At 44.3% G+C, this 18,832-nt stretch overlaps 1 protein-coding gene across 3 annotated transcripts in view; it reads left to right on the top strand.

The window, feature by feature from the left end:
* Positions 1 to 18,832, top strand: part of PLCXD3 (phosphatidylinositol specific phospholipase C X domain containing 3) — a 185,855-nt gene that overhangs the window by 137,659 nt on the left and 29,364 nt on the right. Inside the window, exons 3-4 of one of the 3 annotated variants that reach the window (XM_045848405.1) lie at positions 7,962 to 8,138; positions 8,437 to 9,445. In XM_045848405.1, coding sequence (XP_045704361.1) covers positions 7,962 to 8,115 — 154 coding nt within the window. In that variant the 3' untranslated portion in view covers positions 8,116 to 8,138; positions 8,437 to 9,445. Of the gene's footprint in view, positions 1 to 7,961; positions 9,446 to 18,832 lie in introns of those variants that run through there. The other 2 variants (XM_045848404.1, XM_045848403.1) reach the window with 2 other exon arrangements.

The following is an 18,832-nucleotide window of genomic DNA, read 5'->3' as shown; positions in this document are numbered from 1 at the left end:
ACTTCACCTCAATTCCTAGTAAATGTCTAATAATTCACATCTAATTAATTAAATTATGTAATCATATTTCATAATTAAAATTAATGAGACATGAATAACTGAAGAAATCTGATGAATTAAACTTAACTCTAATAAACTTAGCATTTATGAAGATGATAATAATTCCTGCCAGCGTCATCATTAACGCAGAATCTCATGACACCAGAGGTACAGTGTGGAGGGACTTGTTTTGCAAACTGAGTGGCGAATTTGAAAATTTGCAAGTGAGACCTGCCAAGTACAGAAAAGTTAAAATCCTTCAGGTGAGTTTAAAAAAAATCTTTTTATTCAAACAAATAGTGAATTTACAAACTGACATCTGTGACAGTAACCATGGCAAGGAAAACAGAAGAGGCTTTTCATGAATTCTATTACTGCATATACTTCTATTCTAAAAATAAAGCCTCTGTTTCTAAAAGTCAAACTCGTTCATGTATTGTGAACGCGTATTTACTGAGAACCTGCTGCGCCGGGCCCTGTGCTAGGGACTGGGAACTGGGAGGACGACGGTGAGACCATAGACAGCGCTGGTGCTCAGAGAGACTGCGGTCTAGTTGGGGAGACAGCTGTCTGTTAGACACACCGAGGTAGTTACAGTTCTGACCAGTGCTGTGAAGGGACAGTTTCAGTGTCGCCTGAGAGATGAGTGAGTTGTCCAAGTGAATGGTGGGGCGGGGGGTGAGGGGGAGCGAACAGACAACAGCAGCATTCACGGGGTCCCCTGCGGAAAGTCAGGCTGGTGGAGACACGCAAGACTGAGGCTGTGGCTGCAATTCGGTGACGGAGAGAGTGACCGGAGATGCCACCAGAGGAGCCCCTGGTGGCCCGTCATTCAGGGCTCTGTCGGTCAGTGAAGGATTTTTATCATCTTCCTAAAAGCATGGAGAGGTGACTGATGCATTCTGAAGAGACCGAATTAATCTCATGACCCTGACATGAATGAGTAAGCCAAGGTCAGCACATTGAGGGTTACTGATCTCAGCACTTCCAACTCCTAAACCTTTTGCTGTAACCCTTTTTAAAGCCAGCCCTCACAGCCAGAACATCAGACGATCTCTGGCCCTCACATCTCCCACCTCCTGTTGCCCCCTTGCAGGGAGCTGTCTGACTTCTGTAGGTTCGCCTGTTTCTCTTCTGAGAAACCCGAAATGTGTTTGAAGACACTTTTCTCCAGGAGAGCTCCCCGCGCCAGGGAGGGGCTTGGAGGCTCTGCGTACCAAGCTTTAGCTGTGCACCCGCTCTTTTACCGACCTAATTCAGACTCTGTGATGGGAAAAGCGTGCTCGGATGTTCGCCACAACGAGGCGCCCAGAAGCAAACCGCTTCTGAGGATGTTTCCCCCAAGGCCCCATCCATCACCAGTCCTGCCCTGACAGCACGAGGGTGTCCCCCAACCCCCTTTCTGACTTTGGCTGGAATCAAATGAAATCAGGCACCTTCTTACGTTACAAGGGTATCACGGCTGGGCGTTGCTCTCGGCATTCCCTGCCGCCTTCCTTCTTTCGGACCCTGTAGCTCCTGGAGAGGGCAGCGCATAGGGTGTCCCTCGGTGAGTATTCAGTACAATCCACCTACAGAGAGCCGGGCACTCATCTAAGCACCCTACATGCTCTAGCTACTTTAATCCTCATCATTATGCCCACCTAACAGGCGGAGAAACTGAGGCTGAGAGTGTTAACTAACTCATAAAAAATGCTGGTGCTGGGACTTGAGTAGAAATAGTCCTGATCCAGATTAGATACGCAGCATGATTTTACTTAAATTTTCACTTACCTTGAAATGATTCTCCCGGTTGTCAGTGAGGTCTCACAAGTGAACAGTCTAAATGTACACTATAAATCCAGCATCTAAGAAAGAAGAGAGAATAAGAAAAGGGGAGGGGCATTTGTAAGATGCCATTACAGTATAATCACATCTTTCTGTACCAAAGGAGACCGTTCCACAAATAGATACTAGGTTATTAATATACAAATTCAAAGGGAATTTAATACTCACTTCAGATTATATAACTTCACTTAAAATGTTATTTCTTCATAATGTTAGTGAACATCATTCAAATTTCAGCTAGCAACTTTTTGTCTATAGAGGTGGAGGCAATATGAGTAATGAATGAATGAATGCTCTTTAGGGTCTCGTGGTAATCTGAGAACTTTGAAAGGGAGACAGTGAACTCACTAAATATGCACAGAGTGCAAACTTCAGTGACACTAGGTAGTACACTTTGTTTGTAATTAATATTAGACTCTTCTTCGCATGGGGAAGCCAAAGAGCTCTTGTTTAATTGGACGAAGTCCATGACAAACCTTCAAGTGCACACCTATGACTCCACGGGCTGTCCAAGGAGGCTCTTTGCAGTCTGACCGAAGTACCTTCCTGTCCCGTTCCTACCCTAGTCGGTCAGCCTGCTGTCCCCGCACCTCCAAGCCCTCCACTCTCTGTCGCCTTGTCCTTCCCATCATCGCATCATCTTTTTCATGCGCATGCATTTTTATTTTAAACCATTTCACTGCGCTCATATTAACATATAAAAAGCTGTCCTACAGCCCTGGCTAGCATAGCTCAGTGGATTGAGCGCTGGTTGCGAACCCAAGTGTCGCAGGTTCGATTCCCAGTCAGGGTACATGCCTGGGTTGCAGGCCATGACCCCCAGCAACCGCACATTGATGTTTCTCTCTCTGTCTCTCTTTCTCCCTCCCTTCCCTCTCTAAAAATAAATAAATAAAATCTAAAAAAAAAGCTGTCCTACAATAGACAGTTGGATAAAGAAGATGTGGTACGTATACAAGTTCTCTCCAAAAAGCATCCAGCCATGTAATATGAAAAAATAGAGACATTTGTTGAAGAAGATACAAAGTACAAAAAACATTGTTCATAGGACAATGATGCCTCAGTCCCCTTGGAAATAGCCACCTTGGGACCTCACACAGTTCTCCCAATCGCCATCAGCCATCCCATTTTATTTTGCTAAATCTCATCAACAGTCTGAAATCTCTTTCCTTTCAAAGGTGATTTTAGTTTTGGGAAAAGCCAGAAGTCACAAGGTGCCAAATCTGGGCTGTAGGGGGGCTCAGTCACCTGGGTAGTTTGATGTTTCATCAAAAATCTCTGCATGAGACATGATGCGTGAGTAGGTGTGTCGTCGTGATGAGGCTGCCAATCACCAGTTGCCTGTAGCTGTGACCTTCTGAATCATCTGAACAGTTTCCACACAAGAATGGTAAAGGCTCAACCTAACATTTGTTGCAGATGCATTGCTCTATTCACTTAATCATTTTGAGTGCAATGGCCACACAGTGCACATGCTCACTCAATGGCATCTACCGCCCCCACTGACTAGTGCAGCGATGTCGTCATTGTTTGTATATGCACACTCCAGCCCACTCTCCTTGGCTTCCAGGTTGCATCAGTGTTGCACAAACTGTTCTCGTTTTATTGACAATGGCTGGACTTTTTCCGGACAGACTTCATATACTCAGTCATAAGGAAAGATGGACCACCACCATTTGTGACAGCATGGATGGATCTCGAGACTATCGTGCTGAGCAAAGTGTCAGACAGAAAAAGCTAAGAGCCATATAGTTTCACTCATATGTGGGACATGCACCTGAACGTAACAAATGAACAAGTAAGAAACATTAACAAACAGAAACTCACAGACACAGACAAAAGTATGGTGGTTACCAGAGGGATGGGGGTGAGAGGGTAGAGGGGTAGTAATGAGTGAAAGGGGCCAAATACATTGTGACAGATGATAGTTTGTGGGTGACAGACACACAGTGCAATATGCAGATCACGTGTCATAGAAATGTACACTTGAGCCCTTCTATATGACCTCATTAACCAATATCGCCCCAATAAATTTAATTAAAAATAAAGGGCTTCATGGGGGGCAATAATGAGAAATAGGTTAAAGATGCTTTTCTAAATAATTATTGTTACTTGAGTTGCATTTGCTAGTATTAATCCAGTATATTGAGACTTATTGTTTAGCATTTAGCATGATTCCACTTAAGACTTCTGAATATTTAAGATTCAATTTGGCATTATTGGTTGTTTTATATCTGGTGGTATATTGACTTTAGGAAAATGCATCTGAACAGAAAGGTAGAAATACTCCCATTACTCACAGAAATGGTATTTTAAATGTAAAACATATTTCATATGAGGACTATCAGCTATTCCAAGAGGATGTTTCATCAATTCTTAAAGCAATCCACTTTACAGAGAAACACAGAAGAGCACTCTTGTGTTCTGATGTCTCCCCATGAAAACAACAACTTACTGTTCTCGATCCAGGCCCAGGAATTCTAATCTTAGAGTGGCAGAGGGCATCTGAGCAGGGGCTTCTGTGGTGATCATGGCTCTAAGGCGGGAATTTGGTTGCTCTGGAACCTTCCATGACTTGGTACCTCGGTACCCAGGGATCTAGTGAACCACACACTCAGTGAAGGTTAAATCAGAGGCAGCACTGGCCTCGGCATCATGCTTGTCCACCCCCCACTCCCCCCTCTCCAGCCGAGTGTATCTCTTGGACAACCGTTCTTCCCAGGAAACGCACTGGTCTGATGCTTTCTCCAAAGACTGCTTTCCTGCAATGCCCAGGTGATGCCACATGTACAACAGGAATATGCCATCTGCTCCAGCAAGGCCAGAGGAGAAAGTAATGCAACTCAACTTCGAGTGGCTGCCCACACACATTGCCACAGCATCCATCTTTCTTTCTTTCTTTTTTTTTAAAGGGTATTATTTTTTAAAGATTTTATTTATTTATTTTTAGAGAGGGAAGGGAGGGAGAAAGAGAGAGAGAGAAACATCAATGTGCGGTTGCTGGGGTCATGGCCTGCAACCCAGGCATGTACCCTGACTGGGAATCGAACCTGCGACACTGGGGTTCGCAACCAGTGCTCAATCCACTGAGCTATGCCAGCCAGGGCCAGCATCCATCTTTCTAATGAGCTTGAATACCCTTGTGTCTGAGTGCTAGGGATCCAGATTTTTCATCTTAACATAGCATTCTCTTCTGAAACTGTTGCCAGGAGGGACCCCATTTTCTCCACCTGCCAGTTTATTTTCTGGAGGCATTGGGTACTTTAGATACATTATATGCTCTTCTGGAAGCACCTAGGTCCCCTTCTCTCTGTGTCTAACAGAAAAATGTCTATGCTGAAAAATATGGATCATCATTTTCACAATATTACCTGTAAGATTAATGTAGTTCAAGGCCGTTGATCCAGTTTTGCCTGAGTGGGTTGAGCGTGTTTAGACCAGGTGTACTTCCTGAGATCCGGAGAAATGCACGTGGATTACATGAACTGCATCCCCTGCCTTAACATCATGGGCCGCAAACAGCATGGTGTCTTTTTACTGATTTGATGACTCCCTATGCTCCTGATTTTCCTCCTATCCTGTGCCTACTTCTTTTTCTTTTGTTGAATCAACTTTTCTACTCATCCCTTACCATCTGCTCATCAACTTTTCTACTCATTTCTGCTGGTATTCAGATTTTCTTCTCTCTTTCTCTCTACAAAATCTCCCCAAGTAATGTGATTCACTCTCGTGGCTCCGACCAGGAGCTCAGTGTAATGGCTCCCGCCCAGCTCCGTGTTCCGAATATCAGACCCAACTGAACCGCCAACTGAGACCTCAGCTCATGTTTCTGAAGTCACCTGGAATAACGGACTGACAGCATGCCCCAGACTGAACTTAGCACGTTCCCTGGAAAGCCCTCACTCCTGTCTCTGCAGGATTAGTGAATGATGTGTAGCTGCCAGAATCCCACCGAAAGTCTAGGCATCATCATCATCACCTATTTCTTCCTCTCCATCCACATCCAATCCCACGCCAATCAATATTGTCATTTTTCTTTCCTGAGTTCTTTTCGAATCTCTCCATTGCTGCCACTGAAATTTAAGATGCTGTTGACTCATCCGGATTACTAGTCTTCCCCTCTCCCATTCATTTGTCCACACTGAAGGCAGCCCATCTCTCCCAATTACAAATGTAAGCACATTATTTCCCTGGTCAATAGCTTTCAGGTGTTCTAGATTTCCGAAACCCTTCTCTCATCTTGTTCTTTCTTATCTCCCCAATATCTTCAAGACTTCTTTAAATTTTGTGATATAACTTCTTTGAGATGCTTAACTGCATCCTTTTTTCTTCCCCTTCCCCCTTCTCTTTGTCTTTGCTCCTCCGTCTCATGCACGAATTTAATGTTCATGTGTGTGCCCTCACACTTTCTTTGTTGCTGTACTCTCACCTCTCAGGCCACTTTACTTATCCCTCTGTCATGGAGACCTCCCTTCCTGCCACCTGAAGTCATAGCAGATTTTCCTTCCATGTGCTGTCATAGGGTATTGTGTATCATTCCTAACATCACTCGTATTTTTGTGTTTGCATCTTCTACTCCTGAGGTCACGTGTACCTCTGCCAGTGGAGAAGTGGTATGTCCTCTGCCTGGAAATTCATTACAGCCTTCTCCATCCTGCATTCCCACCTGTACTCCGCTACATCTTGTTGATCCCGCCACATTCAGGGAGCATTCTTGCGAAAAGCTTTCCCTGACTTCCCAGGCTGGGCCAGGGGACTGTCCCCTGTGCGGTTCTGGTCGCGCACCACCTTCTACAATAAACGTCAGCTCACACCGCTCTTCTGCTCAGGATCTTCCACAGACTCCCCGTTTCACTCAAAGCCCTTATAACGCCCTGTGGTGCCCTACCCCCTTTCCTCAGTATCCCTCCGGCTTCAACTCTCACTACTCTCTCTTCTTTCTCCAAGCTTAAGCATACGAACCCTTTAAGGCTACGGTAGCAGCCGAAAAGCTTTCCCTGGAAATCCACCCGACTAACTTCCTTGTCTCCTCCCAGTGGGTGCAGAACTGTCCCCCTGTCAACGAGGCCTACAAACTGCCCTATTTAAACTTGCGGTGTGCACCACCCCTCTCTACCCGCACACTCCTATCCCTTTTCTGCTCCTTTTTTATAGCACTTATTCCAGCCAGTCAAAGGATATAATGTATTTATGATTATTTTTTAATGTCTGTCCTTATTAGAGTATAAGCTCCATACTGGTGGAAATTTGTATCTGTTTTGTTCATTCAAGTTTTCTAAGTACCTCCAATGGTAATTAAAATGTAACAGGTGCTCGCCCTAGGTGGGTGACTCAGTTGGTTGGAGCACCACCCACACACCAAAAAGTTGCGGGTTTAGTTCCTGGTCACGGCACATACCCAGGTTGTGGGTTTGATGCCCAGTAGGTCGGGGAGCACACAGGAGACAACCAATGGATGTTTCTCTCTCACACGTCCATGTCTGTCCCTCTCTCCCCCTTCTCCTCTCTCTAAAATCAATAAGCATACCCTCAGGCGAGGATTAAATATACATAGTAGATGTGTTTAAAAGGACATCCCCGATTATAATATATTAATATTTTCTTCTCTTGCCCACCTTCCTTCCCACTACCAAATCATTAACTCTTCAAATGCAGGGATTTCTGCTGTTATGTCTATTTACAGTATCTAGCACATTTCCTGAAAATATTGGGTTTATAATAAATGTTGGCTAAGCGCACGCATTCATCTTTGACCCTAGCCACCCATCGCTTTGCAGAGTTTGCAATCACACGGCGCCAGACCAAAACACAAGTGCCAGAATGTTTTCTTAGAGGAGAAGCTTCACTCTAAACTCTCACAGCACCCGAGATCTCCAAAATGCCGCGACCAGCAGAGGCCAATATGGTGAATCCTTCTCCCACAGAGTCTCTGCCGAAGTGAAGCGCTTCCCATTGTCCATTTGGCCCTGTGTCTCCATTCTGTAATTGGGATATTTATCTTAATCAGATGAAATACTAAAGGGAAGCCTGGGGGTTGTGAGCTGGAAAGGCAGTCTCTTGCCCTCTGTGACTTCTCTTTTTCTCTCCTTCCTCAGAGCTCTCCCTGCCATGATGCAGTGGGTCCGCACGCAGAAGCCGGGAGAGAGTGGCATCAATATCGTCACCGCCGACTTTGTAGAACTCGGTGATTTCATCAGCACCGTCATAAAGCTCAACTATGTCTTTGAGGAAGGAGAAGCCAACACTTGATAGTACTGTCTGAGCCTTCATGAGTAAGATAGCAAAGATGCATTGTATTAGGCATATTATCTACAAACACGCTGATCTTCCTATTCCACTGAGTCTCGGAGGGACTTAGGGCTGGTAGTGGGTGGGAAAAGGGGGAATCCATTTCTTGAGTGATTACTATCATAGTCTGCACTAGTATAAATATTTCATTTCCCGTTGGATGAGCAACATCTCCTTCTAGTGTTAGAGGTTTTAAAAAAGACCAGTGAATTTTGTTTTTCAGAATTAGTCTTTGTAACGTGTAACTCGCGAGTGTTGACTTGATTGTGTTTCTGGTTTCAGCCTAGATCTCCTACGCGCTCTCCGTATCCTCTGATTGAACTTTCCCGCTCCCCCTCCCGTGCTCTCTTTTTAATCAGATGCTGTACGGGACTCAAAACGATGGACTGTCCCAACAGAACATGTATTACATTGTTGCACTAACATTTATTTGTTGTGTGGGACTTGGCATAGTATTCTGTCGTCATCTGCAATTGGGCAATCATTGCTAACTTTGGGTCATGGAAAATATGCAAGTCATTTTCCCTGCATCAGTGATATTGGAGGCTGCAACCAGTGATTTTTGTGTTATAAGAAAATAATAGTGTTTCATAGTATTTCTATTTAAGGCAGCTATAAATATAGAGTAAACAATTCTGTGGAAGAACTATTCGTGCCAACTCTATAGTGCAAAATGGGGGTGGGGGATGGTTGCTGTTTTAACTCAGAATCTCGTAGTAATATTGCCCTGCAAACACCCAGTCCATGAAAAAGGATGAATGAAGAGTGTGCTAAAATCAGACGACTTTGCAAAGAACTCTTACAACAGCTCTCCTGACAATTCATTTGATCTTTTTTGAAAAGGGGAAGAAAAGAAAGAGAAAGAAATAAAAGATTGTGCAAGCTTTCTTATCCAATTGGGATTTCCAATGATATAAATCTAAATTCCAGATTTTGAGGAGCATATTTCAAGAAGCTTTCATTTGAGGGTTTTTTTTTCTTAAAGTTGAAGGAAAAGGAAGGGTGACAGAAGGAGTCAGAATAATGCTTTTGAAACTATGTCCATGAGATTTCAAGGACCTATGAACTGCCTTTGGCAGATTCTTAAATACGTGTGATCTGAGCAGACTTAATGAAAACTGATTTGGCCCTTCTGGGTTCCGTTCCCCCCCCCCCCCGGGGTCAAGAACGAGGCAGAGGAGAACATTCTTGTAGTCTAATGTTTGACAGTCCAGTTGTACAGGGAAGAAAAAGGGAAGAAAAATGATAACTCAAGTATGAGTATTGATTCCTCCTCGCTGTCCCTGTGATATTTAACAACTCTAAAATAATCTTAAAAGAGCACAATAACCTTTACCTGTATGCCTAACAGGAATTTTGTGAGGCGTTTATAAAAATCTATAAAATTTGCTGAAATTCTTACAATTATGAATTATTTTATCTTCATGTTTAGAAATAATTGCACCTCAGTAGTTTCTTGGGAAAACGCAGTCTGTGTATAGTGGGGCCATAGAGAAATAAAAGCATGCCCTCAGCTTTTAATTAATCTAAATATCAGTCATGCGGTTAAATCTCTTAGACCTAGGCAAGGGAGTTGAGTCCAAGATTGTGTATGTCAAGATTATAAGTAATTAAGAGTTGATAAGATTATAAAGGCTCATTATCAGAAAATATTATTCGTTAGCAACTGCAGGGAAGAAAAACTATTTATACTGAATAGAATGTTTATGAAAAGTGTGTAAGTATGTGTGGCAGACCAAGTTGCACGTGTGTACACGCAACAGATACAGTCTACATTCCAGCGGTGTGTATGTTTCACCCCCCACAGTGAGTCATTACATACCCACTCGTGTGCAGGCAGAAACACGCAAACACATGCAAACACATGCAGACACGGACAGACACAGTCAAATCCTTCTTTTCAATGGAGAACATTGACAACATTAAATAATTTAATTTTAAGACTGTGAAACCCTTAACAGTGTATGAAAAACAGTAGTATACCTTTGAGAGTAGAGTTGCTGATCATATTCAAATATTTTTATAAAGATGATCTAGCGTGGGACTAAATTATTTGCAAAGATAGTTTTCTTTCTGCTTCGCAGTTTTATTGTCTTTCTATCCCCTTCACTTGCTCCGTGTGTACGACTGAACAGAAATCCTTTTTAAAGGACTAGGGATTATTGAAATTTATGTCCCGTAACTTTGCTTTTGGGGCAGATTTTTCTCCCTGACTACTCATTATTCATCATTCCTCAGGAGGACCTTTGGCCAAGCACACTTGAAATGACATCAGGATTTAACTTATACATACGACAGGAAACAGATATGTCCACATACTCGTGGAAAATGAATAAAATAGCAGAGGTAACTATGTTGTATTTTCTTGAACTTAGATGCTTTCTTACAAAGTTTGCTTAGAGTTAGCTTTGTTGTATTTGTCATTTCGGTGCTGGAGAAAAACACAAACAAACATGCTGAAGGATTAGACTGACTGTGCAGTTTCTTAACTGGAGGAAGTTTTCTATTGCCGCTAATGATATGCACAAAGGAACTTGTTTGACAAGAGGTACTTTCAAGCCAAGGTTATTGTTTCCACGTGGATACACAGCACCCGTGGAGCAGGCACCGAGAGGAAAGGGACTTGCCTTAATTTCTAAAGGAGGAAGCGTGTGGAAATGAACTGGGGGCCTTACACCTGGGGAGCCTTCACTAGCAGGGATTCCTTTGAAAGGGGAATAGAGAGAAGGTGCCTGTGGCTGCCTTCCGTTTATTGGCACCGCTCTGGAGCACACTTAGGGAGCTGGCCGTGGGCCTTAAATAAAGAGGTGGAGGCGAGGACCGGGGAGATGCAATCGGAGATTACCCTCTCAGCCTACGCTGCTTTGTCTTGGCTGGGCACTGTCTTTCCAGACAAGCTGGGGGTCCAGGGCTACAGAGAGGCCCCAAGATGGTAGGACATACTTCTTGGTGCAATTTTCATGTTGCTTGTTTCTTAAGACTTCGTGCCACAAATTCTGCAAGGCAAAAAAACAGAAGCAAAATCCAGCTTTTACCTAATCGACAGCAGGAAGTCAAAGGAGCGGATGGGGTGAGGGAAAATAGGCCAAGAGTATCATTTTTTGGTTTGCTTTCCTGTCTGTCCTGTTGAAGGACCAAACTGAGAGCTCCTGCCATTATCATCTGTGTCTCCCTTATTACTACACAATCGGATGAGTGCAGAGATGAGGAGGCATCTCTCAAAAGCCTTAGGATATTCTGTGTGATGACCTCAATCTTCACTTTCAGCCATATTGGGAAAATCACTATTCATGGAGTGCCACCTACCAGTGAATGTACTGGAACATAAGGCGTTTGGCATGTATACACCTCTGTGTCCACGCACATGCAAACACACACTCACACATTATTCCAGTTGAAACTGTCACCACTCGACCTAATTCTGTTGCCATTTTAACTCTTAACATCAATGCCTCCAATCTGAGTAGGCAGGCATACACCGAATTCCAATATTGAATTATTTAACAGGAGAAAAATCACTAGGAAACCAATGAAAAAAAATGAGACCATGATAAATAAAGAAATGCCTAGCAGTAATAGTCTCACTACATTGTCCATTACCCTTCGAGCTGGTGAACTGAACTCGGGTTTGAATATAAAGGACAAACCAACCAACCCTGATCTTCACTTCAAGTTGCTTTAAGTGCTTGGAGGTTCTGACTTATTTGAGCCAGGCTTATCTGTTCAGGTTCCCCCCTGTTTGACTTGTAGACTGGAAAGTGGGACGTCTCAGGAAATGCATGTTTCCAGGGGGTTTTCGGTTCTACAGTTTTGCGGGTCCGGTGGCACAGGTTCACTCACGCCAATGAGGGCTCCTGAGCGAGCGTGCTCACCTTTTGACCTGCTCATAGAAAAGTATGCACAGCACCCCTCAGGACATGCTAAACAAGGTTTTGAAAAGTCATTTATTTTACTGCACTTTAGTCTTTTCAGCTAGAATTGTGACACAGTGGTGTAAATGCTGTATTTGCCATAACTTATCGGTGGCACCTCTGGTCCGTGCAGTTCTTCATGATGCTCTAAATCGTTTGTTTCATTTCCCCCGTGACAATGGTACACCGTTCTGTATAACCTGTAAATTGTGTTGGTTGAGTCTGTTGATAATTGTGTAATTTTTATTTCATGTGTGAGACTATTTTCAGGTATTAGTTCTACATGTATATTTGTATGAGTCAAAAGTATCTGCTTGTGTGTGGTTTGCCTGTAAGCATATTGTATCCTGTAAGAAAATCAAACTTATCCTAAAGAAAAAGGGCACATTATGACCAGCCTTAATTCATTGCCATTTTTTTTGTTGTTGTTGCTTTAAGTTGCTTAAATTTGAATTCGGGATTCAAATTTAAAGAGAAATTATGTCTTTGTTAAAAAATGGCTTTTAAACAATCATATGAGGGATGCACTTTAGACCTTCTCCAAGTTCCCCACAAACCACAGACCATAGTTCAGCTTGCAGAGCTCCCCCGTACTGTTCAAAGGTTGTGAACGTCCATTCGTTTATTCAACCCATAGTAAGGCAATGAGATTCAATTCTCATTGGTTTCCATCACCAACAGAACCAGCTCACCTCTAAAGCTGCTCCTCCAAACACGGAACCCATTTTGCTTAGGAGGATAAGTTGTCCATGAAAAACATTGTTTCTGCAAGGCATGACTTTTTAAAAATTGGATCTTCTCAAGAAAGATGAACTGCCTTGTCTCTCTGAGGGTCGCTAAAGACCCGTCAAACATGAAGTGGTCCCAGCATGGTTTTCTTTCCAAAACACAAGCATGCAACACTCTTTTGCACTTTTGCTACTTGCCCGTGTGTGGTCCGGGAGTAGAAAACGCGTGATTAGTTCGAGCATCTGCACAGGTTCTCCCGCGCCAGGTGAAGACCCCGTGGGCTTCCCTGGGCCTGGGGTCTGGGTTGGAATGTTCATCTTCTTATTTCCTCTCTTTCTCCATCCTCATTACCTTTTTTTCTCCCGGATTGAGGGTTACCAGATACAATACAGAACACCCAGTGAAATTTCGATTTCAGATAAACAGTCAATATTTTTTTTGTATAAGAATTTCCCAAATATTTCATGAAACATACTAACAAAAATATTGTTTGCTTATCTGAAATTGAAGTTTAACTGGGTGTCCTGTGATTTCTTCTCTTATCTGGCAGTGCTGCTCATCCTGCCTCTCTTTTTCGGCTGGGCTACCTAAAAGGGGTGAAATCCTACCTCCTCCCACACCCTCATGTTAATTCATACCCCTCGTGAATATCTATAGTCCTAATACCCTTCATGACGGAAATTGTCGATTCATGCCGAGTCCCCCAAATGGACCAACTCGAATATAGATGGAATTAGCAAGGGTGTAATCTTTATAAGATTCATGCCGCCCACATTCAAAATTTCTCTTCACGGGCCTGTTGTGAGGTGCAAATTGTCCCCCGTTACTCCCTTAGAGGAGCCTTTTCCAGTCATTGGGACAACCAAAACACTCACCCAGGAAAAATGCCTCCAGAAAGTGACATCACCTTCTAACTTAGTACCAAGACCTCTTACAATTCAGTCTCTTTTTCTTTCCGAGAGGGTACAAGCTAATCCATTACTCAGCTCAGTATCACCTTACCACAGATGATTTTTATCAGGCTAGAACTGGTCATCAGTGGGACTGTAAAACATCTGACCCAGAAAGGAACTCCCTCGATGACCAGAAGAGGAGGACAGAGTCCGGGGAATAGACACGCCCCGTGGGCGCCTTCTCAGGAGATTCGGTGGAGGTTGGGCAGCAGGTGCGGGCTCAGACAATGAAGTTAGCACGTGGCAGACAGACTTGCCCAAGCAAATTGTTAACAACCAGCACTTTTCCTGAGGAACTGGACCCCCAAGACACCCCAGAGTAAGAACAGGGAGGTGTAAGGCCAGTTTCTAGAACAGTTTGCAGAGAAGAGAACCATGGTGGAATTCCTAGAACAGAGTTTTCAAGTACTGTTGTATTCGACAGCAAATCCTCGACACGATCTGAATGTGGATGGAGTTTTAGAACATTTCTGGTTACCTACCTCCTCTCTTGAAATTCCCATGAGTAGTAGGAAAATCCCAGTCCTCTAATAGAACATTTCCCTTTCACGGCCCCACTTGCACACAGGTGGGCCGATTTGCTTCATTTCTAGGGGATGGGAATGCGCAGAGCTGGTGATATTTCCCGCATGGGACCCCGGAAATTCACCAGAGGGAGACGGACCTGTGCCTTCTCTTTTTAGGATCTGGTCATTGATACTTTAATAAACGTGGTGTAAAGAAAACACATGCCGACAATTCTGTTTAGCAAATGTGAACTTTTTTAATATGATTGTGTTCTTCATGTAAGACAAAGTTTCTTTGTATCCAGTGAAATGCCTAATAAAGTCCTGGTACCAGTTATCCTTCAGTTTTCATTTCCTATTTATCAGTACTTCGTTAGAAGATCCAAAAAAGTGGAATTCTTCAGTAGGACATGACTCAGAACATCAGAAAATATAATTCCGTTTAGAAAATATGAGTCATTATATTAGGATCTCCTCTGTGAAAAAAATATATTCTCCAGCAATAACGGCAATGCCATGAGCACTTCCACTACCTCAAAGTCAGGTGTCTCTGAAGTCTGGTGCTCTCAGATTCTGATACTACCACAAAAAACTGGAATCAATGTAGCATTATGACAGAAGTATAGTATAACAATAGTATAAAACACCATCTTATGCTGGACTTCCATTATGCCCAATGCATGAAATACTTCAGAAGTGAAGTTGCCTTTGTATTTGACCGAATAAACCCTCCATGCTGGGGTTCAAATAATGCTTAAAACAAAATTTAAGCATTATAATAGTATTATAAAGATAATCTGGCAAGCGAAGATGTGATCCAAGGTCATCTTTGAAGTTGAACTTGGATAAGTCTCCCAAAAGCTCTGCTTGTTGTATACACTAGTAGGTTCATAATATTAGAGGATTTCTATTTATAAAGCTGTAATGATCTCCACATTTATGAAACAGTCTGTATCTGCAAATAGCACTGCACATAATCGTATCTTTGTCCTTAGCATAACACTGCTGCCATTTCTTCAGAGCCATTACACGTTTGTTCGGTCACTCAGCAAACACTTGCCTGCTATTTGGCCAGCTCCCTGCTGAGTACCACAGACATTTCTAAGATGTTTTTTAGGAAAATGCATGAAGCACATCTTTGCCAGTTTCTTTTTTTTAAAAGATGTTATTTATTTACTTTTTTAAGAGGACTTTTTTATTTTTTTAAAGATTTTATTTATTTATTTTTAGAGAGGGAAGGGAGGGCTAAAGAGAGAGAGTGAGAGAAGCATCAATGTGCAGTTGCTGGGGGCCATGGCCTGCAACCCAGGCATGTGCCCTGAATGGGAATCAAACCTGCGATGCTTTGGTTTCTTTGCTAGTTTCTCACCAGAGCTCATAGGTGACACCATTTTGTCCTCAAACAAATAAACATAAATTTATTTACGATGACCTTTCCAAAGTAATGTCCCCAGGTAGCAATACTGATAGCCTGAGAGGGAAGGCCCGTTTCTACAGTGGGCACAGTTGGAAGGAGAGGAGGTCGGTCACGCAGAGCGGACCCCTCTTCCCTCCACGCCACCTCCACTCCACTGTGGACAGGAGGCCGGCGCAGGACACTGTACAATTCAGATGCCACCTTCCACTGGCACTCCCTCCAGAGCCCCTGATGAGACTGCTTTTTCTGGACAGGAGAGGCTGACCTCATAGAGGTGAGAAAGTGTCTCTCCCACACAGGGCACAAGTGGTGGTGACACTTCCCAGATCAAAAGAGAGAAAAGATCATCTGGAAATGGAGGAAGCAGTTCTTTTCCAGTAAAAAGTCACACTGTGACGTACTAGACTGTGGTGGCAGGTTTCATCACTGGCTCTCTCTGCCTGCGGGTCAATAGATGATCTTAGCGATGAGCCATAATGATGGCTGCCCTGGAATTAAGTGGCAGGAAGTGAACTGACTGCACCCAGGCACCTTCTACCATAGCCACCCTTCAGTCCCGTGGATGGCATTGCTCCTGGAAGCATCTGGAGCCACTAGGCAAAGTAAACGACATGAAATTGCAGAAGGTCGGAGGTCGTGCCCTAAGTGACAGGCGGGGGCGGGTGGCAAGAAGGCCGAGGCGGGCAGTTCCCAGGGTAGTTCTGGGAAGAACGTTCTCTCCACTCACACTCTCCTCCTCGTCGGGATGGGTAAGCTCTGCTCCTGGGGTTTTGCCTAGAAATAAGTGAGAAAAAATTGTGCGCCTCAACACAACAGCTCAGCTATCATTCAACTGTGCTCTTTCATTCTGGGGACAAAAAAAAAGTGCTTGCAGACTGGTTTCTGTTTTGACATGAGGAAAAGGCAAAAGGTATTCATTTAGAGCCAACAATTATTTTCTCACTCGACTATAAGATTATTTATCTTTAATTTAAGCTTGGAAGGTAAGAGGCACAGCTTAGCTATTTCTGTTTTCCCGGGGCATGGCGGTTACTGAAGCAGATTCAGGACCGGAGGAATGAAATTGTGGGTGCTTGTGACCCAAGCCAGTGGTGGACCAGTGCTCGATAAGGACCATGGGTATGCTGAGCACGGTGGGGTGATCACGAAGGTTCAGAAAAGTCCGAGTCAGTGTCCTCCACCTCCTGTGGTCCTCGGCGAAATACCGACAGCGCTGAGAGAACGGAGGGGGGTGCACTGCGCAACCTTCTCCCCGACTTCAGGGAGACCCGGTCTCTCAGCTGTGAACCCACCGCACACTCTGCGAAGAAGATTTACCCAGGGGAACTTCTGACGCATCTGTTTAAAAGGAGCTGGGAAGGGGTGGAAGAAGGGGGTTACGTTTTGCACTTCAACACAATCTCTTGTTGAATTTTTCATTCCTCATCTGCTTGCAGATGCCAGTGGGGTTGCATGAATACATTCACTAGCATTCCACAGCCTCCTGCTTGCACGCGAGACCTCTGCTCACGCACCCTTTCGGAAGACTGTCCCCTTCCCCACCTTTTCCTGAATCACCAGAAGATGTCTCTCGTGTGTTTAACTTAGAAACCCCACGGCCTCTGCCCATCGGCGTCTGTTGTTCTCTCCTTCCGGTGCTGTGCCAGGCTCCACTCATGGTGCCCCTTCTCCATCAGACCCGGCCGTCGGCCCAGCTGGCACTGCTCCTCCCCAGCTCAGCGTCACTGCGAAGGTCAAGTCCTCGTGGTCTGTGGGCAAGTGAAGGTAGGCGAGGAAATGCTTCTCCTCCCTTCAGGTTACACGCTGACTGAAGGGCCCTTGGGTTCCAATAATTACCCAAGACCGGGGGTGCAAAGCTCATTCAACTTTCAGATACAACCCTGTCCCCCATTCTGTCTCCGTCTCTCTCTCGTCCATGGGCTCGAGATGGAAATTATCCCAGAGAAAGCCATCATGTTGTTCTCAAGGTCACTACCCCCCTCTGAGGACCAAGGTTTTAGTCCTGGTCGAATTTACCTTCCTGGCTTTTTCTTCTCCCGAGAAATTGCCCTAAAGGCCCCTGAGGGACTCACCCTCCCAGTTTTGTTATTTTAGGCTCATTCTAGGACCGCAGAAGCACGTGGCCTAAAAGAACAAGCATCTAATACCAGGCGCCATCTCCGCACATGGACACGTGACAAAACTGGGGAGGGGACTTGATATTCAAGTTTCCAGCTTCTCCTTCGTGGGAGCCACCCTTCCCCTAACAACCCCGAACAAAACCTGTTTCCTCCCAAGCAATGAGATGAGCTCATTCGAAATGAAGTATTAATTGGGCTTAAAGAAGGGGTTTTGAAATGTTTTTTATCCTTTAAAGAAACTTTTACAGAAAAGCAAAACTCACAGAATAATATATTACAGGATGGTTTTCATAAAGGAAAGACCAATACCCTTGTGTTCCTCCCCTCTCTTACCTTCCCATTTTCTTGGGGAGCCCTACAAAAAAAGCCTAGGACTTTCTGGAGCTGCACTTCTCAAACTTCACTGTGCATGTAATCATCAGAATTTTAGTCAAATGCAGACTCTGATGCAGCGAGCCAGAGATGGGCCCCAGATTCTGCCTTTCCAACAAGCCCCCAAATGACGCTACTGCAGGCGCTCCACTCTGAGGAGCGCGGCTGCGTGGCCCACCTTAAAGCAACCGCTCCACAGTGTTGGCTTTTCCACGAGATATTTGCAGGGGGAGAGAATAAATGAGCAGATCCTTCATTATAAAGCCAATTTAAGTGGTGGAGTTATTATAGAAAACAAGGCTACAATAATTAAAACACTTTTGTTTCCCAAACCTAGTTGACCTAAAACCACCAGTAACTACTTGCGGTCCGAAGAGATCAGGCATATTGGCCCATCACTATGACAGAGGTCACACAGGAGATGAAATATGGACCAGCTCACCAAACAAAGGAACACATCTAGCTCTTACGGAGCTCTGGGAAAGGGCGAAGTCTGGATGAACTTCAGGCACAATGCTGTTTTGATAGTCTCGAAGCAAACCAGGTTTATTTGCAAAGCAGTCCCGGGCAGACCCTGTTACCCTGGACCCACAGAGTTAGGAGAGCTGCGGCACGTGGCCCCTTATCTGAAGCTCCGCTCCCGGGCTGTGAATCGAGGCTGCTTTCCCGT

The sequence above is a fragment of the Phyllostomus hastatus genome, unplaced genomic scaffold (genome assembly GCF_019186645.2).
Source record: "Phyllostomus hastatus isolate PE091 unplaced genomic scaffold, TTU_PhHast_1.1 phas_contig_58, whole genome shotgun sequence".
Lineage (NCBI taxonomy): Eukaryota > Metazoa > Chordata > Mammalia > Chiroptera > Phyllostomidae > Phyllostomus > Phyllostomus hastatus.
The sequence above is the reverse complement of the archived record's forward strand: the minus strand, read 5'-3'. Positions and strand labels throughout refer to the sequence as shown.